We start from the raw sequence: 24,346 nt of genomic DNA, 5'->3' as shown, positions 1-24,346 counted from the left end.
CTAACAGAAATGGACTGGGTTTAACTCCGAAGGGAACTCGCGTCATCCTAAGAGTTACTAATTCGTTGGGTTTGATTGCCCCTTGCTCCTCCCTCGCCCACAGAAATCTGACAGAGTCCTTGTCGGGGTTATCTAATCCCACTTGTAGAAAGGCAGCCTCAATATCGGCAATATAGTGCAATTTTGTTTTTTTCTAAATCTTAGCAGTAGGAGCAGGATATCTGGGTTCAGATTGGGGCCCGGTGCTAAGCACGCGTTTAGGGAAGGTAAACCGTACCCGTGAGAGGACGCGTCAAACACTATTCGGAGTTTGGTTGTTTGAGCCTTTGACCTGGATACCCCCTGGTGGGGCATATAGTACGTTCCTGGAATTTTATTTTGGATTTCGTTATCTGGGACAATTTCTACGATACCCTTTTCTAGCTGGTCATTGATAATATTTTTATACTCTAAATAATAATCTTTTTTCTAAATTTTGCCATCTTTTTATAGCTTGACCGTAGTTATCTGCTAGGGACTCCTTATTTGTTTCCCAGGGGAATTTTACCACATACCTTTCCCCATTGTGATCTATGCTTTCGAAAAAATTAGCTACGGTTCGATCATTAACGTTTTCCTTAATTTCCCTATTATCTATGCCTATGCTTTCAAGGTCAAAAAATGATTTTAAAGTTTCATTTACTCTTTTCTGACCGAGGGAGACTAGCATGGTCGTTACTGGATTTTTGTTAGTTCCATTCGACGGACCGGATTTTTGGCCTTGTATACACCACCCTAGAACTGTTTCGGTGGCCACTAGGGAACGAGTGAATCTTTCGTTTTTTCCCGTAACCAATTTCCAATAATGGTCGGAGCCTATCAAAATATCCACTTCCGGATCTGTGGATGTTGATCTCTTGGGATCATCCGCTAATTGCAAATTTTGAGATTTCATAATTTTCTCTAAACCCTCGTCGTCAATTTTCGTAAAAGTGTAGCAAATATAAGGAACGGCTAAAGCTACGATTTCAGCTTTACGCGCTGGGTTTTCCCTATTTTCTAAGGTCACCTTTACCAAGTTTAACGATCTTTTCGAGGGCGTCTTGCTACCAAAGGTATAAACTTCTTGGCCTTGAAGTTTTCCTACTATAGGTAGATTTAAATTTCTCGCTAATTCCTGTTTTATAAAGCTGGTTTGGCTTCCGCCATCGAAAAAGCATTGGGCTTCTTCTGACTTTCTGCGGTTTTTTGGATCTCTAACTACGGCTAGCGCTGTTTGCATTAGGACTTCTCTTTTGAGGTTTTTTACTGGCGCCGTTGCGGAAATTAGGGCCTCTAATTTTTTATGACTAGGGTTATTCTCGCACAACGCAAAATTGTGCCTCCTTTTGCAATTTTTGCAATTTCTAAATTTTGATCGACAGCTTCTCGCGTCGTGACCCAGGCGAAAACACCTAGAACTGTCTTTAACTATGGTTTGTTTTTGTTCTAAAGTATAATCAGTGCAATAACTGCTTTTGTGGCTATCGTTTTTACAAAATATGCAATAAATGTTTTCTGAATTTGGCGGAAGAGGATGATCTAAAATTTTGATTCCCGTTATTTCCAATTTTACCCTTAGATTTGTTTACTTCCCGGTCATTATCGCTAGTTTTAACGTGCTCGGCTTTTCCCGGTGCAGCGCTAAGTAATTTTGCCATTTCTCGACTTTCGATTTGTTGCCTAATGAACCTAATTAATTCGTCGGCGTCCCACTCTATATTTCTATCGGGCCGTCTTTGTATGCAAAAATCGGTTCTAATATCACTCGGCAGGCATCTAAGCAGAGCCGGACAGAGAAACGAGGCCTTTTCAGCCGTATTCACCCCTAACGCTTTCAATCTTCTTAGACTTGTCTCGCAAATATCTAATAGATTTCTTAGGTCTCTCAAATTTTGAGAGCTAGCTACGGGCTGAATGTCTAAAAGTTTGTTTATATGGGAGTGGATTGCTAAATCTTGGCGGTCATACCGCTTTTTTAATAACGCGACTGCTTGATCGTAAAACCCAACCAAAGCCTTAAGAGCTTCCCCCTCTAAATATGACGTGAGATAAATAAACTTTTCTACCTTCTCGAGCTTCGTGTTTCGATCAATGGTGGCTTTAAACCTCCCCCAAAAGTTGTTCCATTTAGAGTAGTCTCCACTGAATTTGACGATGGTCAGCTGCGGTAGGCGAACTTCGTGACTGGAAGTGGCGGCTTGATACGGAGCGGTAGGCGGCTGTAGATAGATCGGACCGGGCGGCGGCTGGAGGTTTACCGGACCTACCGTCGGCTGCGCGGCAACTCCCGTAGAAGAAGGCGTCGTCTGAATATGGGGGCGTCTGGTTGCCCGGAGCTGCTCCTGTTGAAACTGCGTGGCCTGGCGGGGTCTGGTTAAAAACCTGACCGACGTTTGTAACGTTACCAGTGGAGACGTTGGAGATCGTTGATCCTGAATAACTGGCTATATTTGACGTTGACTGACCGTAGGCTCTCTGAATGATTCTTTTTACGGCGGATTTGACCTCTGAAAGCTCCTCTCGACAATCGACATTGAAGAGCGCCGTCCGTTTCTAGCGAGGGGCTGATCACTCCGCGTAATCGGTGTACAGAGCCGTACCTTTGACTGTACTAATGGGATTACGCGTAATCTTTGAAGTCCCGGCCTTTGGCAGTGCAAATCTAAGCGTAATCCAGTGTACAGATTTTCTAAGAGTGGTTAGCCCCTCGGTTTCTAGTTCAATTTCAATTTCGTCCTCGATGAGGGCTTCCACTCGGGCGTCGATTTTGATGAGGTCGTCTTCCTTTTCGAGCAGGATGGCGAGGGCATCTTCGTAGCTCTCCAGCGTAACTGTTGGGTCTTGCATCATCTTTTTGATCTGATTGATCTTTCTCGTAGCGGCTTTTCTGGCGCTGGCTCTGATACCTTTGGCGAGCTTCAATTCCTTCGAGTCGGTTGGTTTGCTGGTTACGTCGGTGGCGGCGCCGTTGTCGACTCCGGCTGGATCACTGGATTTCCCGCCTCCAGTGTTCTTCGGATCGGTAGGCATCCTGGAGAGTTTTTCGTGACTGGACGATAGCTATTTTTATCCCGGGTGCTTCGGCACCATGAAGAAAATGTTTTCGCGGGTTTGCCGAATTTTAATTTTAACTGATTTTAATTTCTTCCGAAGCTGGGTGGTTCTTTTTTGAGGAGAGTGTTTTAACACCGAGTATATCGGACTGAAACAATATACGCGGCTTGTCGCGAAAAACTACACGTTAAGTTCTGATGAACCAAAATTATTTTATTTAAACACTTTAGTTTTAAAGATACATTTGTCCTTTTGGGACCGACTATTGCCCGCTTTGGCAGGAGACCCTTTTAGTTTGGGCTTTGCATTAAATTGTGACGTTCAACTGAATTCGGACGCTCCCTGACAGAGGTATATATACGGAACCATGACGGAACTGAGGCTTATTGTTCGACCCCAGTGACGTAGGCACCACCGGAAACAAGCCGGAAACGAGAAATTTCTAGTTTTCGGAAACTATTGCCGCTCGGGCGCCAATATCTCTGTCAAGGAGAGTCCTTTTGGACTTACAATGGGAATTTTAAGATGGTTTTATCTGGCCGTTATTTTACGGCTTACAAAATTTACAACAAAATATTAATTACACAAGATTATTTACAATTTATACAAAATACGCTTTTACACTAAATACAAAATACACCTTTACACTAAATACAAAATACACCTTTACACTAAATACAAAATACACCTTTACACTAAATACAAAATACACTTCATTTCAATTAGTTTTAATACACTTCAAACTAATTAAATTACAGGAGCACGTTATTATTTTCTACAGGCCCCTTCGATATCACGAAAAACCGCTAACGCTATTTCCTTGAAATCAATTGCCTTTTCGAGGTAGTTGCTTATGCCATGAAGGGCGGTCTGAGTAGACCTGCCTTTCTGATAAGCAAACTGTGCGGAAGAGAGAGGATTTTTAGAGATAACCTCTTCTCTAATATAGCTGTCCACCAACGTTTCCAAAATTTTTAAGAGAAAAGAGGTTAGACTAATTGGCCTAAACGCCTTAGCCTCAAGGTAATTTGACTTACCAGGCTTGGGTATGAATATGGCCCGAGACAGTTTCCAAGTGCTTGGTGATGCCCTAAGGCAATACAAGCCCTATAGATCCTTAACAGCAAAGGGCAGAGAGAATCAATGCCCTCTTGCAACAAAATCGGAAGGTCCTGGTGACTTATAGGGCTTAAATGATTTTATAGCCCATACGAGTCTAGAGTGCGTGACAACCTTATTCGCCACTGCCCAATCTTCCCTTTTGGTACGTTTGATCCTTAAAGGGAGCGTATCAGTGTAACAGTTATTCGTGACTCTGGAGTCTGGAAAGTGCACATCTAACATATGAGTTAAAGTGTCCTTGCCAGAAGTAGAGAAACTACCATCTTTCAACTTAATAGTGTCCAGATGTTTAGTATTATCGTGTGCCATAATTTTCATTAACTTGGCTGGACTGGGAACATCTGATATGTTCTCACAGAAATTTCTGCACGAAGCTTTTTTATCATTCCGGATAGCCTTATGGTAGGCAGTGAGGGTCTGCTTATAGGCAGCCCAGTCTCCCGACCTCTTAGCTTTGCGAAGTCTACCAATCTCATGATTCCACCAAGGAACTAGCCTTGGCTGGTTGGTAGTCTTCGCCGGACAGTTGCGGTGATAGGAGTCGATAATGTTGCATTCGATCAACAGCCAAATCGAAATCCAAAACCGATGAAAGCCTTGGCTTATCATCCTTAAGGAAGAAACTTAGATCTTCCTTATAACCAGACCAATTTGTACGTCTGGGATTGCGAACCTCAGTACAAGTCACTACGGGTTTGACCAAGACATTGAAGCAAATGTGTCTATGATCCGACAGAGACGGTTCATTTGACACATGCCAGTCAGTAATTGCTTCTGCGACATTTTCTGTACACAGTGTAAGATCAATGACCTCACTTCTATTAATTGTAACAAAGGTTGATAAAATACGCGAAAAAGTAGATTAGTCCATAATTAAAAGGGATAATATAGCTAAATCCTAAACAAATTTGAAGAAATTAAAAAACTTACTACGAACTCGTACCCAATAGGTCTTCGAGAAAAAACGCGAAACTCGGATCAAATAGATCTTCGAGTAATAAACTAAATTAAAATTAAATAAAATAGCCAGAAATTCCAACGGTAGACCGGTTTCGTTCTATTTGGAACTCATCAGTACCGTCAGTAACGCGTTTTGAAATTTTTGATGTTTAGGCTTAGTTTCTCCTTTAGATTTGACAGTCGCCAGCCAGATTTCCCGCACGGTACTGATGAGTTCCAAATAGAACGAAACCGGTCTACCGTTGGAATTTCTGGCTATTTTATTTAACTTTAATTTAGTTTATTACTCGAAGATCTATTTGATCCGAGTTTCGCGTTTTTTGCTCGAAGACCTATTGGGTACGAGTTAGTAGTAAGTTTTTTAATTTCTTCAAATTTGTTTAGGATTTAGCTATATTATCCCTTTTAATTATGGACTAATCTACTTTTTCGCGTAACAAAGGTTGGTTCATTGTTCCTGTTGAGAATATTAAGCTTAGTGCTAACTAGATATTCCACAAGCTCATTTCCACGCTGATTGCAGTCCGAGCTGCCCCAGATGTTGTGGTGGGCATTAGCATCACAGCCAATGACCATCTTCCTTCCCGTCCCCTCGCAGTGGTTGACCAGACTGGCCACCTCCCGCGGGGTGGAGGAAGAGGATCGTCATATGGGAAGTATGCTGATGCCAGAGTCAGCTCCACCTCGCCGTTTAAAGAGGAGGTGGTAAGTTCGACCGTAGCGATATCCCTAGAGGTATGTAGTAAGAGCGGAAGGGCATGTATACCCTTGCGTATCAAGATATATTGAAATATATATTTTCTTCTTGGGTGTAGAATAGCACGCTGCATCCAACATTGGATCTATTTGTTCGGATAAACGTTTCTTTGGCAACTTATTAGTGGAATCAATTGGAGAGCAACTATTTAATATATTAAAAGTTAATTATTTAAATATAATATATGATATATGAATAAAAATGTAAGAAAATCTTGGCAATTCACTTGGGTGACTTTGGTTAAAAGTTATTGTGCCAACATTTTGTTTTTCAGATGTATAACATTTGGTACAGTTTTTTAAATTAATTTCCAAAACATGGGAACAAAATAGTTCTTTGTATTTATATTTCTTTGGAACATCTTTATAATATCCGCCAATAAGTACACTCCGTCTGAGGCGTGCGCACGATAGGGCCAGGGTGGGCCATGGCCCGACCTGAAAACTAAAAGGGTGCAAAAAATCTGGGGGAAAAAGGCGCAAGCCTAAACATTGTAGAGGCCTAAAAATTTCCTAAAAACCACCAGAATAAGTTTCTAAACTAGAACAATTCAAAATTGATAAAAATAATGTAGATAACAAGTAAAAAATTTAAAGGATAGTTACCAGAACATGCTAAAAATAATGGTTTTTGGTGTTATACGCTTAAACCAGTGGGGAGAGAACTTGCAACGCAGAAGGAGTAGTTCCGAGTTTTCACCCAGTGCCACAATCTGGGATCGAACCCGGCTCCTCTTGCTGCGAGGCCACCCCACCATATTCTAGATTCACTAGAGATTTCTATCTCCCAGTCGTTTCGGACACATTTTTATTTAATTTTAATAAAGTGTTTGTGTAAATGGCGACTGTCGTGGAATTAGTCGCTTGGAGCTACTAGCTAGGATACGTTAATTTTTGGAACCCGGTGAGTGGCTGTCGGTACTATTGATATAAGAAATGTATATAAAGGTCTAGATAAATTTCGGGGCGTCTAAGCCTAACATAAAATACGGAATTGACACTTGGGGCACGTCAAAAATCTAAGAATTCTTCCCTTGATAGTGAGAATTCTCACTTCTCAAAATTTTGACAGTCCTTCTCACAGGAAGTGACGTCATATCTACTCACGAGTTCTCTTGAGAAGAGTGAGAATGCCTCCGAGCATTCTCACTCGGTCAAATTACAAATAAAAATGGCAGCTAATATTCTAATAAGTTTGCTTGATGCTGAAGAAAATAAACATTATGATAATTTTGTGGACGATTATTAATTTCAGAGAATATAGAATGGTTAGTTAAATTTCCTATGAAACCTTTCCTTTTAAATTATAAATAAAATCTTTCCTTCCTTCATATATTGTCGTGAAATTCTGTAAAAATAATATTAATTGTCAAAGGCTTAGTTTATTACGTTCGTGGGATTATCGTAACTTTGTAAGCCGCCATCTTTAGAAGAATCATTTTAAGTTTGACGCATTTTAGCGAGTTCTCACGGGGAGAAAAATTCTCACGAAGAACTCTTCTCGAGAGAAGAATTCCTTCTCAGAATTTTGACGCGGCCCTAGCAGACACCGAGGAAGGCACGTGACCAAGAGCGCGAGCTCTCTTAGCATTTTAGTACTAACCTAGGAGCAACAAACACAACACCCCACACAAGGAGAACGCAACCCGTCAAAAGTCGTGGATTTTCTTGTGTACGTTTTTCATTGGCTAGACGCTTCAGCACCTGCTGCCGTCCGAAGGGGAAAATTTGGAAATTGTCTTCCCCCCCGCCCGTAAAACGTTCAGCGTAAAGGCTCGTGACGCTCGTCCAATGAAATTCGTACACAACCCTTCGTTAGCTTCTTTAAAGTCTAGCTGCGTTCAGGGCCGGCGTTAGGGGGGGGGGGGGGTTAAGCGGGCCAAAAGTACCCCGGGCCCGGGCCTCCGAAAGGGGCTGCCGGAACGGGTGCCTAACTAAAACTATCTGACTATTTCCAAAAAAAAACCAAATTTTGGAGTAAAAATTACCTGGGGCCCTAAAATCCTAGCGCCAGCCCTGGCTGCGTTTTCCTTGTGTTTGTTGCTCCTAGGTACTAACTAACTAACTTTCCGCAGGCCGTAGTCTTTAGACACCATCTGTTGGTGACTTTTAGTATAATTTTTAAGCAGGAGACAATGGCTCTCGCGACGATAGCACGAGCTTTCTTACCGATAGATGGCGCCTTATAAGGATAGCCTGCAGAAATTACGCGTTTCTGCTAGCTGTCACCTCCGTATTCACTCCCTTTGAGTCGCTTGATGACTTAGGCCTAAGGTGGTGCCTTGGGTATTAGCCAAAAAAAAAAAGAAAAAAAAAAGATATTTTATCTAACTAGACCTTTATATACGTTTCCTATATCTATGGTCGGTACTCCGCAACCTTGGGTACTCCGTACTCTATACCGTAATAAGTTAGTAACGTACAGTACGTACTTGAAGAATATATTGTTAAATACAGTTTTATTATCTTTATGATTGATATTATAAATATGTTAAAACGTATGTCTGGCAACGATTTTAAAAAGGAACGCTTAAAAAGGCTTCAGGGAGAAAAGCAAGTAATAAATCAAACACGAAAACTAGGTATCTGGATTATAAATGATAAAATAAAAGGTTTGACGGATTTTGTTTTAATATCGTGATTTCGTAAAGTGTAGCTGTATTTTAGAGATTTAATTTCGCGATTTAATGTGTATTTTAGATCATCTGATTTTGGACTTTTTGGTGAATCTATTCCTATTCATATTGCACAGCCCAAGGTCGTAGCTAGGCAGGGTGTAAGGGCGCCAAAGTATTTTTTTCCAAAATTTTCGCTTATATTAGGTGGTTTTTTTTCGCTTGTCCGGGGACAAAAAGTGTAAACTTTTTACCCTAAAACGTTTTATTCGCCTGTTCTCGGGGTAAGATTTACCCTGTCCCGAATTTTGTTCGCTTGTTCCGGAGTATTAGGGTTACACTTTTGACTCCTCCTCGAAAGGAGGTGTAGAGGGAGTAATCTAGTTTTGTCGTCTGCTTAAATTTCGTTTCACGAAAATATGATGGGAAACTTTTTATAAATAGCCTTTAACCTTTAAATACTCCCTTTCTACTCCAACTCGTTTTTTTCGTCAATACAGAATTGTAGTAAAATGACGTCATATGGCTACACTTTTTAACCTGCTCAAAAAACCCAGAACAGGCGAAAAAAAAACCACCTATTGGGGTGCCGAATTTCCACTCCCCCGGCGCAATTTTGGCTAAATTTTACTTTATGGGAATAGGTGTAGTATAACACGCGAGAAACACTAGTGGTGTGCAGATAATACTAAAAAATTGGCAAAAATAGTCGATATAAAATTGGGTAGGAATGATGACGGAACCTTTATAAATGTAAGACTGCACTACAATAATGTTTATTATTAAATTATTCCAGTGACATATTTGGGTTTTTTTTATTAAATTAAATTATGGAATGTTTTATTTATTTCATCGGTTTTTCTTTCTTTTCTTTATTGTGAAGGTGAGAGTTCAATACAACTAAATTTACCGAGACTACCAAAGATACTCCTGTAATATTGCCAGACTATAGTAGCGTTTCTTCGACAAAATGCGTTTCTAGTGTTAATGATTTTCAAGACCATGCTACTTCCCATTATGAAGTTTTAGATAACGATCATCAGCACCATGTAAAAGAAAATGATTCGCATATTCTTGCTTCAGTTTTTTTAAGTATTAAAGCGTTTGCTCAAATCACTGCACCAACTCAGCCCATTCGAGATTCTTTGAATAAAACTTGCTCTAAAAGGGTGAATTTAAAAAAATGTGAATCTAATATTGAAATTCCAAATTTTACTAGCTTTACCAACACGTTGGTAGCAAATGATCCTTCAAATCCACTACCAACGCAACAACTAGATCGTGAACATATTTTAAAAAAAGGCCCATACCAACCTAAACTAGGAGAATTTCCTTATAGAAAAATCGGCTCTCGTCTAAGAAAATTTTATCTTTCATGGTATGAGCGTTTTCCGTGGTTAGAGTATAGCCCCACGAAAGACATTGCTTTTTGTTTCGTCTGTCGCTGTTTCCCATCAACGTATTCCGATGAAAATCATGCTACTTTCGCTAAAACGGGTTTTTCCAATTTTAAAAAATGCTACAAAATCTTTTACTACGCACCAAACCAGTGTTCATCACATATCAAGTCCTGATTCACATCTGGATTATAAAAAGGGGAAACCTCTTGAAGTACAGTTGGATAACCAAAATGCGAAAGAGCTAAATACTAAAGAAGCGAAAAAGTTACAAAATCGACATTTGATGCGACGTTTTATTGACATAACTATTTTACTAGCTAAAAGTGGTAAACCATTTAGAGGACATTTGGAATCCAAACTGAGTCCTGATCGTGGTCTTTACTAAGTATGATCCACTACTGAAATTTCACTTACAAAACGGGCCGAAGAACGCTTCGTATACTAGCAACCGAATTCCAAACGATATTATATCATCTGTCCAAAATGTGATACTAGAAGGTATAAAAAAAATCTCTAATAGGGAAAAATATTTCAATTATGTGTGACGAAATTAGCGACTGCGGGCACCATGAGCAATTGGCTTTTGTTGTTCGGTATTTCAATGACCGTGATAATAGGCCAGTTGAAGTTTTTGTCTCTATGGAAAGACTTTTATCAACTAACGCACATTCTATTTTCAATGCTATTGACGAATTAGTCGGAAAATTAGGTATAAACTGGAAAAATATTTTGTCCGTTTGTTTTGATGGAGCCTCAACAATGGCAGGAGAAATAACTGGCGTTCAAGCACGATGCAAAGCAAAGAACGCAAAATAATATATGTACACTGCTATGCTCACTGCCTTAACTTAGTTCTGGTGGATGCGTGTATATCTCGAAAGGAAAACAGTGTCCTCTTTGATTTTTTTGGGACATTGCAAATGCTTTACAACTTTGTTGAAGCTAGTCCTGTTCGCCACGCTGTTTTTGAAAAGCTTAGAAAGGAAATGGGAATTAAATTAATAAGTCTAAAATCTTTATCAACGACAAGATGGGCTTATCGAGCGGAAGCGGTTGCAGTTGCGAGAGAACAATATGAAGTAATAAAGAAAGCCGTTATGGAAATTATCTCCTCAACTAAAGATCCCGAAACTAAAGCCAAGGGGAGAGAAATTATGACACAACTAAGAAGTTTTAATTTCGTTTGTTGCTTAGAAGTGGTTCACGCAGTTGTTCAGTTAATCGATAAAGTAAGCCGGATCCAAAAATTAATATTGAAAATGCGTGGAATGAAGTATTGAATCTCAAATTGGCTCTTGAAGAAATGCCAAGTAATCCCGAAGTTTTTCGTGAAAGCTTCAAAGAAGTAACTTTAAGGTGTAAAGCCAACGGAATAGATATACCGAAGCCAAGAACGAGAAAGGTGTCACGACGAGTAGATGGAAAGCACAAAACGCAATATCATGCGCCATCGAAAGAAGAAGATTTGAGATGCACCTTATTTTATTCTATGTTGGACAGTTTAATATTGGGTATTTCTGAAAGATTTGGCCAAGAAAGTTGTCAAATTATTAATGCTGCTTCTAATTTGTTTTTACGAAAATCAGTGGCAGTTGATTTAAAATGTTTGGCAAATTATTTTTTGTTTCAGCTGATCAGATTGATGCTGAAACTAAGCTAAAGGCTAGGATTGGCTCGGGGGCCGTTGGAGACATAAATAAAATGGGCTGTTACGAGTGGCTAGATTGGTTGCGTAAAACTGAAAAGGATATTATTTTTAATGAGTTTTACAGAGTAGCCACGTTATTTTCAGTCATACCTGTCACCAGCTGCTCCTGTGAAAGGGTTTTTTCGAAATTAACCTACGTTAAAACTAAACTTAGAGTAACGCAAACACAAGAGAGACCAAATAATCTAATGTTAATATACATCGAACAGAAGCTTGCTTTAGAAATAGATGTTTTTGTTATCCATATATCGAAGCAGACGAACCCGCTGAAACTTTTCAGACTAAACTTCCACCCCCAGTCCCCCACCTCTCCCACTAGGGAATCGCATGAGACAACGCATTTCGCGTACGTTTCTACCCCCTGATACAACCAAGGCTAGCTCTAACAGATAGAGGGCGCAACAGCTTAAAAGGGCGCAAAAATAAGCTGGCCCAGCCTGCTTCAAATGCCTGCGCATGCCTATGCACTCCGTGTAAGAGAAATACCTGAATCAGACTCAGATGAAAAACTAAAATTTTTGGGCCTTGTTTGAGGTACTTGATTTCCCAGGTGTACAGCTGAAAATCCTTTTTTTGCGTTTCCCATTCCTCGAACGAAGACAATATGTTGTATTCGACTTTCGTAATTATTCTTTTTGATCGAAATTTTCGGCTTTAATATTTTGCGACCAGAAATTTGTTCCATTGTACAAGTACACGGAGGTACACGAGTTAAACCTTTCTTTATCTCTCGAGCATTGGCATTTTCCTAACGCGGAGGATTACGTGCTAGTTGACCACGAGTTATAATGAAATTGGCTACTCGAATTTCACCCAGATTTTATGGCGCGAAACGAGATAAATTCAAACGCCGGTGGGACCCTTTAATGCATCAGAATTCTGATTTATTGATCCTTGGCGGAACTTGATCTCATATTAAAAAGCTGCCAATAGCAGTGCACAACGTTGGATTCTTGCCGCTGCCATAGGTGGAACTGGTTTATTTGTTGACAAAAGTGAAACCAATGGTTGGTGGTCAGTCAAGAGTATAAACTACTTTCTATAGATGTAATCACGAAATTTGGTGACCGAAAAAACAATGGCCAGCGCTTCTCTTTCCAGTTGGGGATAATGTTTTTGCGCTGCTGTTAGACTCGTTGATGCAAAAGCAATTGGACGCTCTATCAGTTTGCCGCTTGAATCTTCCACCAAGCCCATAAGTTGAAGCGTCGTAAAAATGAGTTAACATCTTAGACTGTTGCAGCGATGTTTTTGCTCGTTGAAAAGCAGTCATCTGTTCCAGACCCCATATCCATGGTATATCTTTATGTAGTAGTTGATGTAACGGTGCCAGGTTTGTAGAATGATTTGGTAAAAATATATTGTAGTAATTTATCATCCCCAGGAATGAACGTAGTGTCTCGATGTTTTCTGGTTCAGGAGCTTTCATAATTTCTTCCATTTTGCTGTTTAAAGGGTGTAGACCTTCAGCATCCAGGAACTCTATTTCTGAAACGAAGAATTGACATTTTTCTTTACGTATTCTCAGACCATTGCGATTTATGATGGATACGAACTGGTCTATATGTTGTAAATGTTCTTCCTCTGTCTTGGACCCAATTAGCGCATCATCTTGGAATGGCATGAGCTGTTTCATCTCTTTTAAAACTATCTCCATTTGGCGTTGAAATATAGCGGATGACGAGCATATCCCGTATGGTAAACGGTTATGGTCCTTTAGATGTGTTGATGACCGTGTATTCTCTGGATTCTGGGTACGCTTCTGGTAAAGTATTTGCATCCAGCAAGCCTCGAAAAGATATCTTGAGCTCTTGGAATGGGATATATTTCAGTGTTTATAGCTGGATTAGTTGTGGACTTGAAATTTCCACAGATTCTGATTTTCCCATTTGGCTTGATAACTGGGACAATGGGTGACGCATATCAGGACAATGGTACTCGTTGAATGATGTCTTCATTTTCCTTCCTTTGTATTTCTGCCTCTACTTTCTCCGTCATTTGATATGGTATTGTGCGGGCGTTCAGATATTTTGGCACTGCTTCCGGTTTTATATGTAGTTTAACTTGGATATTCTTTAGCTTCCCGAGACCAGGGGTCTTATTCTATCTCTATCGTTATCGATAAAACAGACTCGTTACTCGTTAGATTTTACGAAAATCGTTAACTTTGCCGAAAAAAATATTTTGCAATTCCATCTCTAAACGATAACGAAAATACGTAACACTTTATAGTTAAAGATAGCGAGTATCATTTTGGCTCGGTAAGGGTAGCGAATGTGCTCCCATTGGAGGAAACAGTTTTTAGGTTTTAAGCAAATTTTTTGAGGATACGGACATAAGAGGTAAATTTTTATTTTAAGAGGAATTAAACGAATACAAATTTGAAGATTTTTTTCTTGTTTGTAGTATTCTTTCAGACTTTTTTTAGACTGGAGTTATTAAGACGATTGGAGGAAAATGATAATAACTATGAAGAAAATAATAATAGAGATTTAAGAAGATAAAAGGTCATTAGAAATGTATCGCTAGCATGGGAATTAAGTGATTACAAATAAAAAAAAAACGTTTCCGGCTACCAAGAACTTTGGTTTTAGAGCTTTGCAGAACTTTGGAAGATCGCCTTTTTGGACTGCTAAGCACAGCTGTGCCAGTTGACAGCAAAGTATATTGAAAAAAGACTTCAAAGCGAAGTTTATTAATTAATTTTCACGTAACCGTAGGTATTAATAGCATTACGCTTTTACGCTGTGGGCTGTTATCAAGTGCCGGTTGGACAGGATCTTAATCTCCAATATAGTCGTCCACCGTAAGTAGATGCATAAAGAGTGTCAGCCGGGCAATCGGCGAGCACCCACAGCTATGAATCATTTAATAAGATTCCCTGTTACAGATGATGAGCAAAAAGCTGTCAAAACTGGGCAACAGATATTTAATTTCACAATTGAAGTCATAATTAACATCAATACTTTTGTCATAGGTTTATGGAAGCTTTAGGATTTCCAGGTGTGATAGAATGTGTCGATGGTACACATATTGCAATTATCGCACCAGCGACCTACCACAGATGAAGTTTTCAGAGAAGTTAGATATGTCAATCGTAAAGGTTGGTGGTTCTATTCCCTTGAATTCTTGTAAATGAGTCACTAAATTGACCATTTAAAAATTCCGGGTGACTCTCCATTTAATCTAAAAAGATTTCTTGCTGAAAAGTCGTAACTCGCCCCCCCCCCGCAATTTCGCCACAAATTTAATCACTTATTTCGTAAATAAACAAGTAAGTTTACATTCGCTAGCTGACGGGCTGAAAAGAAGAAATGAACGAAATAAACGCGTTATTAAATTACAAATTTGGCGGAACACTTCCTATGTAACAAGACATTTCATTGGCTTATATATCGGAAATACGTCATCACTCGTTAACGAGAGCTTAACGAGATGCGAGATAGACTACCGTTTTCCGACGTTTTTGTGAAAAACTCGTTAGGGACTCGTTAAAGGGGAACGGTCAAGCTTTTCCAAATATCGCCTTATTTGCATATCAAAAGATTTTGCTTTTGTCAAATTGGGTCGGTGCCCATTCAACCGAATCCCATTCAACCGACTGTCCAATTCGACCGACTGTCGCATTCGATCGCCGGTCCCATTCGACCGACATTTTGTTTGCTCACAAGTGAAAGCATGAAACCTAACCTAACCTTATTATTTTCTCTCAGTTCGGGTATTGTTTTTTACTTCGATTTGGATAGGTAAAAATATTCTATAAACTTTTTCGAATAAATGGGATTCGACCCAATGGGATTGCAAAATTAGAATTCGATCAATTGGGGAAAGTATATTTTTTGATTCGATCCATTGGGAATTCGACCCAATAGGATTCTATCCAACGGGAATATACCCCTTATTTTGTCTTGCAAAAATAGATTTTGGCCTAAAAAGTTGAAACGCAAAATAAAGCCAAGTATTTGGGTTTGAATTTTCGCCACCATCTTAAGGTATATCGCCAGCGCCAGCAGCACCTTAGTGGACGATTTGCGAACCATCCTAACTTTTGAAATCGCGCAATTTAAGCCAAACAAGTATTTCGCGTCTTCAGCAGCGCGCGCTTTTATGTTGTTTTTCTGCCTCACCGATTTCTCACCAGGTGTCGCGGCAGACGGGCGCTTTTCAATTTCCCGAAATTTCTTCATTTTGTTAAAAATTAAACACTCAATATTTTTTGATGCGATTTTCGCCATAAATTTTAGTTTTTAACGGGCTATCGGGCTATCTAACTGGATAAAGCTTGACCGTTCCCCTTTAAGAGGGACTCGTTACTTATTACGAGTTTCACTTTTATGAAAAAGGATATAATAGGACCCCTGGTTTGAAAACTTCTTCATGCTTCTTCAGTAATTCATCGAGTTTTGCACTGTACGGACTCAGGTGTGTTGATTTGATTCTCGTTGATGGTAGGTAACATCTTGAGTTCAGAGAATAACCATTTCCTTCCACATAAGTTTGGTCGTCGTCCTTCCACTAGAAGTACTGGTAGCAAGCACGTAGATATAGATTCTAAGGGGGGGGGCGGGTTAGAACAGAACCAGATGGAATCGCGAGCGCAGCGAGCGCGAAATTTTTCGTTAGCAGGCAATTACGCATATTTTAAGTACTGGCTAGACTCGGGACGAGTGACAATGACATTTCCGCACGTGTATCAAACCAAGTTTTTTAATACATCTGCGAGAAAATGATAATAAAACAAAGAACAAAATTGATATTTTTTTGCAAAATTTAATATTTTTATTGCTGCGTAGCGGATATTTCAATTCATTTTTACGTCTTACTGTTTATTTCTTAATGTTGCGCTCCTTTCTTAAGAAAGGAATCGAGTCCTAAGGGGGGGTTTTGAACCACCTAAACCCCCCCCCCCCCTTATATACGTCCTTGACTGGTAGTTCAGCTTGTCGTGATTGATATGCGACTTTGACTGTGGTGCTTCCAAGGATCTTTTACTGGATTTCCAGTGTATGAAAATCGCTTGACTTTGTGTAATTCTGGAATTCTCTGAGCGTCTTCCTCGCATATCATGGAATGCCCGGAACCGTTGTCAACTTCAAATTTGATATCTATGCCATTGATTTGGCATGTGACAATGTCCGGTGGTGGTGTTTGGGTATTAGTTTCTTCTAAGTTGGATACGATGGTGCATACTGGAAAGTCGTATTCTCTTGGGAATTTCTGAGCTGGTTGGATATGATGAGCTCTGTTTGAATTGTTTCTTTCTTTTTCGATTTTTCAATTGCGGATGATTGGCATGCCTTTGCAATATGACCTGTCTTCTCACAGTTGTAACATTTCTCGCTAATGAATCAACATTCGTAGCCCTGATGATTGGATGACGTGCACCTATTGCACTGATTTGAGCTTGGTGTAAATCTTGGTCATTGCTGTGCTGCAATGCTCTGGAAGTGGTGGGAATGTGAATTATTTGCTTTCCTAATTGGCTTCTTCTTTGGTCTGTGATCAGGATGTCCGTTTTGACTGGAAACGTGATTTGTTGATACTCTGGCAGCTGAATTTACATTTGACTCCGCATTCTTTATCTGATATGAGTTTTTGGTCGCCGTTTCCATGGCCTGAACAATTCGAGTAGCAGCTTGTAACGTGAGAGCATCATCCTCTGCAAGAAGTCTTCTTTGCATAGCTTCATAATTTATACCACAGACTAAGCGATCTCTAATCATTTCCTCAAGAGTTGTCCCAAAACAACAATGTTCGGATAACTTGCGTAATTCTGAGATGTACACAACAATGGATTCACCTTGCTTCCTACTGCGGTTGTTAAAATGAAGTCTTTCCACAATTTTAGATGGTCTTGGATTGAAATGTAGATCCAGAAGTATTTTAATTCATCATACGTCGTGGTGAGAATCGTGGCTGGTCGGACTAGGTTTCTCAATAGTGAATAAGTCGAGTGGTAAGACACTCAAGAACTCAGGTGTACATTTGCTATTGGAACTCTTATGAACTCCCCTGAACTCTAGAGAACTCTCAAGAACTCCCGCGAACTCTCAAGAACTCTCCTCGAACTACCGCGAACTCCCTCAAACTCTCGAGAACTCTCCCGAACTCACCAATGAACTCTCTGGAACTCACCCTTGAACTCTCAAGAACCCTCGAGAACTCTCGAGAACTCTCCCGAACTCTCGAGAACTCTCCCGAACTCACCAATGAACTCTCTGGGACTCACCCTTGAACTCTCAAGAACCCTCGAGAACTCTCGAGAACTCTCCCGAACTCACCAATAAACTCTCTGGAACTCACCAATAAACTCTCTGGAACTCACCAATAAACTCTCTGGAACTCACCCTTGAACTCTCAAGAACCCTCGAGAACTCTCGAGAACTCTCCCGAACTCTCGAGAACTCACCAATGTACTCTCTGGAACTCACCCTTGAACTCTCGAGAACCCTCGAGAACTCTCGAGAACTCTCCCGAACTCTCGAGAACTCACCAATGAGCTCTCTGGAACTCACCAGTGAACTCTCTGGAACTCACCGTTGAACTCTCGAGAACTCTGAGGAACTCTCGAGAACTCTCCCGAACTCTCGAGAACTCTTCCGAACTCTCAAGAACTCACCAATGAACTCTCAAGAACTCTCAAGAACTCTCGCGAACTTTCGCGAACTCTCGTGAACTCTCACGAACTCTCGAGAACTCTGCAGAGTTCGAACTCCCGGTGTACACAAAAATCCTACGTGTCTTACCCCTCGGAATAAGTATTGGCCTCCAATACCGTCTGTATGATTGCTCTCTTCTTAGCATCTTCAGTTATGTTGTTGACCGTGAAATACGCAACAATTCTTTCTGAGTACTGGTACCATGATTCAGTTCTGCTGTCAAAAGTGTCCAATTTTCCATATATTGCAGTCATGATAATTTGTTGAGGAACAATAGGAACATGTACTTGAAGATTACTTCCACCAGAATTCAACTGTGATGCTATATGTCCAAGTCTTAGAACTCTTGGATTAGCACATTGGACCCCTTAAGCCTCGGCGTATGATCGTCGTCTATTGTCTGCTGCACGTGGTTCTCGTAGTTTGATTGACCGTCCCCATCTCCATTTGTGTCTGCATGATTACATGACTGGACAGAACTGACTAACCTTGTTTAAGAGCGGGCATCTATATATATTCTTATCACCTTGTACTTTTTCCCTATCTTTAACCCATTTTACTATCCGCGCCCTCTATCCAAAATAGGAATATTACGACGTTATCTACAACAGTAAATATCTTAAAAACTGCGTATGATGAGGCTGTTAAGTGATTTTTTATAAGAAAACATTTAATTTTAAATGCACTGTATAAAACCTTAGGTTTGTGTCTAGCTTGCCCAAAACAATAAACCCTAGCATGGACCCTAGCTCTGACTATTTAACTTTAACTTTATTCATTCAGAGAACTCCTGTCTTAATTCAAATCTAACAAAATTTGCCAAAAATTAATTCCAAATTCCAAATGTTTTGATAGAATAAACACAAATATAACCACCAATTTCATATGCCACAATCACGATCTTTGATATAATCTGTTATACAATCCCGTTTATGAGACAATTTGGGGCTACGTTGCTCATAAGAGTCATAACCATACTATGTTTTACAAAGATAAGGAAGTTTATCAAAATGTATTTATTGTTTAACAATACCCATCTGTTTGCCAGATACGCAGCCATAAATTTCATTACAATCAAATTCCAAAGACATTTATGGAATCCATTCCAGTCGGGTCTACTATATGTCTTCTTTCCAAAGCAACACAATCACAACGATAATTTTCCTTTCAGCAATACCAGTATTGGGCATATATTTTGTAATTATATTAAACAATTTTTAAATCGTTCTGCGTCACTTAAATTGAACTTCATATAAATAGCCCGCTGCTATGATAACCCACGAAATAAAATTAAAGGGCAACGCAAGTGGTCATGCAGGGGGGAACTATGTTTTCTTCAACAAGCCGTAAGTAGGTTTTCCAATTATGATTTTATACAGCGCGAAAGCCTTATTCTCCTTGGTGTAGCCACGTGGCGCAATTTCGCTCTCATTCGCGAATTTTTCGATTTTCTTCGCCGAGTTAGCTCGCAATCAACGAACCCAGGAATTTAGGCCTAACTTAATTTATTTATTATGGAGAAAAGAACTGGGTTAGTTTCCGAGAGTTGAACTTTGATATTTTCGATATAACAATGTTTTGGAATAAAATTATTTGTGAATTGAATATTTTTAATTATGGAATTTGATACATTAGGCCTTGGACGCGGTAAATCTCTGCCGCTAGCCTCACATTGGATTACGAAAATTCAACCCCACACACACTCCTATATCCCGTCTCCCTTAACAATTTCCCTATCATTATACCCCGACAGTTGGTGTTGTATTTGTAGACCCCTGCTCCACGAACAAGAAGCAATGTTCATACTACAGGGGTGACAGTGTCAAGATGGTAAGATAGTCCATATCTATTATTTTTAGTGGTAATGTAGAAATTCAGTACGTAAAGTTGGCGGGAAAAGTTGAGGTGCAGAAGTAAGCGGGGAGCGATTGAAAACCATAATAAGAAGTGGCGAGCAAGAATTGGGAAGAACGCCGTCAGACAGTTGCTACGCATCAGTATCGCTAAAACTGTGGTAGGATGAGTCCGAGGAGATATCGTCGATCGGAGCGTGAGCAGAGATGATATCCTCAAAATGAATGATGACCCGTCTCATGAGAGAACGGAAATGCTTTATATTCGTCTTAGTGACGAAAACAGTCCCTTGTGGGCTGAGAATGTGCTTACGGTGCCCGTCAGTGAGAGGACAGACCGTTAGGTAGTGGTGTGCATCTGCGATCTCCGTACCGCAGTAACAGGAGGGTTCCGCGTAGTGTGAAAGGTTAAAAAGATAGGCTGGGAATTTGCCATGCCCGCTGAGAATTTGGGTGGTAAAGTAATCAGTGTCAGATACAAAAGAATCCACTCTGGAAATGAGAGCGTGGGTGAACCTGCCCATGTCAGAGAGGTCCCATTGCTGTTGCCATCGAAGCACAGAAAGATCCCGAAAGATCTTCTGATAGTAAGTTCTGGTCAATGGTAGGGTGATCGTACGCCCGTCGCCCAGCGCCGCACCTTTCGCTAGTGCAGCAGAGCGCTCATTACCGCGGATACCCGCATGAGCCTTGATCCATGAGAGCTTAACAACATCGATACCTATATTCAGAATTAGGTGCTTAATTGCGTGACCCAAAGATCTATCAGACTTTGGGTTACGAACAGAATGAACTGATGAAAGGGAATCAGTAAACAGGGTTACGGGAGCGAGAATCATCTCCTCTTTGACCCAAGTTAGTGCTTGAGAAATATCAAATAACTCAGCTTGGAAAATATCGGTTTCCTTGTTAAGGTGAAATTGCGCCGAGTAACACTCAGCACCGTGCCAGTAGACCACAAAGGCACAACCGACATTGGAATCAGATTTAGATCCATTGGTGTATATTTCATAAAATGTACCAGCAGGGTCAGTAGTAGTACAAGGTAGACCGGGCCGGCTAGCCGGGTGGTCAGTCCATATATCATGGGGCCGAGCAGATTGCGAGGAACAACCCGTACGTCGCAGTGAGTAGCTGGTGCGCCAATGTTGAAGAGGCGAAAGACGGAGGCCTCACGACTCGCAACTAAGTCGACCGGCTCTAAACGGGCCAGTACTAAGAGAGCATCCGTAGATATGGTTCGGTAAGTCTTAGTAATGCGTAACGCAAATATACGCTGGATTGTACGAAGTTTCTGGACTAGTTTTACATTGCCAGTTTCTTTCCACCAGACACCGGCGGCATAAACTATAATTCTTTCTATTCCACGTTTGTATATTTGTCGTAATGCGGCCCCAGTAATCCCCCAGATTTCGTGGGCATACTGGGCCGCAACTTTTGATTGAACTGCCTTGAGGTGAGGCAACCAGCTTAGCTGATTGTCGATTATAACCCCAAGGAGTTTGATTTGGTGGACATTGGGAAGTGGATCTCCGCCTAAGCGGTAGATGGGTAATCGGTCAGGAGCGCCCAGACCGTGAAAGGTCATACAGCCAGCCTTCTCGGGAGAGAAGGTGAGCTTATAAGTTGTGCTCCAATTGTAATTCTAGGGCAGTGTTACCATAAGATTCCAAATTTCGTCTGGAAAGGGCACGAACCATCAGAGTGGTGTCATCTGCGAACGCTAGCGAGTCGCAGGTATCTGGCAAACGCAATCGAAGTAAAGAGTCGATCACGACGTTCCAAAGAACTGGTCCCGCACAGGAACCTTGGGGAACGCCCCTTGTGACAGGACGGAGAAGTACAGAATCCGCTGTAGGTACTGCAACTTGTCTATCGGAGAGAAAACTCTCTAAGCAGCCATAGATATTGGCCGGGCATTTAGCGTGCTTAAGTATGTGGAGGATGCCATGTATCCAAACTCTGTCGAATGCGCCCTTGATATCCAGAGATATCAGAGAGGCATAATGTCCCGTGGTGATACCCTCCTTAACGGAGGTAACAATAGTGTTCAGAGCATTGGTCGTGGATTTGCCGTGGCAGAATCCGTATTGCGCCTCGTGGATGAGGTCGTTGGTAAAGAGCTGAAAGTAGAGACGTTGAGTAAGAATCTTATCCAGAATTTTCCCCAACACACATAAAAGACTTATGGGCCGGTAGGACGACGGGTTGGAGGGATCACGACCTGGCTTGAGCAGCAGGATAACGTGAGCGATTTTCCAATCATGAGGAAAGTAATGTAGAGCGAGACATGCGTTAAAAAGATTCAGTAAAAGAATTGGCATAGCTCGAAAGAGTATTAGTACAATTTCTATAGAGAGCCCGTCGAGGCCCGGAGCCTTATGAAGTGGCATGGAGGTAATTACTGACTCAAGTTCGGATAAAGTGATAGGGACGTCATCAGACGTATCCGGAGGCGTGCGTGAATCAAGTCTGATTAACGATTGATCATTAGTTTCGTCAGCAACATTGTCGTCGATAAAGAGTGCGTCGAGGATTTCGGCACATGTGTCATTAGTGGTCTCGAAGAGGGTACCATCAGCAGGCTCCCCGCCAGCAATAGGCACAAGTAGGCACGTGCCAACGTTGAAAAAGTGTAGGCCTACTTTGGGGGCCTCTAAATTTTTTAAACGGTGCCTATTATAACCCTCAATATTTTTAGTTACTAGTTTGTAAAATAAGATTTGATATTTCCATTTTTAGCCTACTGAGAGTAATATAACAGATTGGAAACGAAAAAAATCGAAAGTTAATTTTATCGAAATGTACTATAATTAGAGTACGGTTGGCAACGCTGTTCGTGAAAAAAACTTTTTCTTTTGAATTGACTGATAAGAGATGGTGACGCCGGGAGGGGGAAATACGTCATGCTAGGCCGCAAAGTGCAGGGACACCTGTCTTTTTGCCTCGGTGTCAGTGAGAAGCTACAATACACACAACAAAGACATTTAGTTTCTTGGAATTTGACGACGTCAGTGAAGAGGACCGGAGGGGGGATTGCCAAAACTGGATTTCTCTCTTTCTCGTCCCATCAGAGGTAAAGCCCAAGCCTATTGCTTTGATAGGAAGGGGTTATTCTTTCAAATATTGAGGAATTTGGGTTTCCCCTTTTTCCCTCTTTTGCGAAGTCACGTGATTTCAGTGACCATCGAACGGGGTCCGTCAGTGATTAGGGCCTCGCGTTTCGTCAATCGTCATTTCGTTTTTGTCTCCTGAGCAAGATAGTTCTCAATTTCGAGTCTCTCTTGGCCAGAATTTAACTAGATTTAATAGTTGATTTTTCAACAGCCTTTTTCAAGGCTAATAAGCTATTGTAGCTTAATTTTCCAAACAGCCTTTTTCAAGGCTAATAAGCTATTGTAGCTTAATTTTCCAAACAGCCTTTTTCAAGGCTAATAAGCTATTTGTAGCTGATTTTCCCACTGCCTTTTTGAAACCTAATTAGCTATTATATTTACATATACTATAGCTCTGCTTTATCCAAACAGTCTTTTCGAGACTACTAAGCTATTACAAGCTTCGTTTAGAATAGGTTTTAAATTAAGTTTTAAAATATGAGCACCCGAAAGTTTTTATCTGGGGCAATGGAACGTTTTTTGAAAACGTCAGGCAAGAGTCATAATGATAGTCCCGGGGAAAGCTTGGGAAATAAAAGAGGGTTTAGAATTCGAAGGTGGTAATATTTCTGATGTTCTTCCAAACGTCAGTTCTGCTTTAGACATTGCACTAAGTAATGAAGCCGAAATTATTAGAAACCCTACTATATCTGTCGATGTGTAAGATTTAACTAATTTAACAGAAGTGCGCTTACACGAATTGGATATTAGTTTAGATAAAGATTGGCTTCCAGTTCAGCCTAAACTCAATCCTTTTCCTAAAACTTTAATGGGTGGTAAAAATCGTGGTTTCATTTCAAAGCAATTCGGTTATTAGAAGCGAATATTTTGAAAACTCCCAAAAAGATCTTGGCTATGACATACTTAAAATGCCACAAAGCTGCGACACTCGGTGGTGGAGTAAAAAAAAAGGTGTTAGTTATTTTAGAAATAGACTCGATTCCGTAGTTTTAACGTTAGAGAATCTAATTGAAAACGGAAAACCAGAGGAAGCTGCTGAGTGTCGTGGGTATATATCCCAATTACATAACTTTAACAACTTA

The 24,346-nt window shown here is 40.5% G+C and overlaps 1 protein-coding gene across 1 annotated transcript; it reads right to left on the bottom strand.

The window, feature by feature from the left end:
- Nucleotides 1-16,571: 16,571 nt before the first annotated feature.
- LOC149927183 (uncharacterized) lies at nucleotides 16,572-18,802 on the bottom strand. Its single transcript, XM_090157829.1, has 5 exons — nucleotides 18,784-18,802; nucleotides 18,383-18,617; nucleotides 17,240-17,489; nucleotides 16,934-17,187; nucleotides 16,572-16,878 (listed from the first exon to the last, which is right to left on the bottom strand). The coding sequence occupies exons 1-5, from the start codon at nucleotides 18,800-18,802 to the stop codon at nucleotides 16,572-16,574; spliced, it is 1,065 nt and encodes a 354-aa protein (XP_090013955.1).
- Between the last annotated feature and the right edge of the window lie 5,544 nt (nucleotides 18,803-24,346).

This window comes from Leiobunum rupestre, chromosome 9, assembly GCF_980474605.1.
Source record: "Leiobunum rupestre chromosome 9, qqLeiRupe1.1.hap1, whole genome shotgun sequence".
NCBI classification, from domain to species: Eukaryota; Metazoa; Arthropoda; class Arachnida; order Opiliones; family Sclerosomatidae; genus Leiobunum; species Leiobunum rupestre.
The sequence above is the reverse complement of the archived record's forward strand: the minus strand, read 5'-3'. Positions and strand labels throughout refer to the sequence as shown.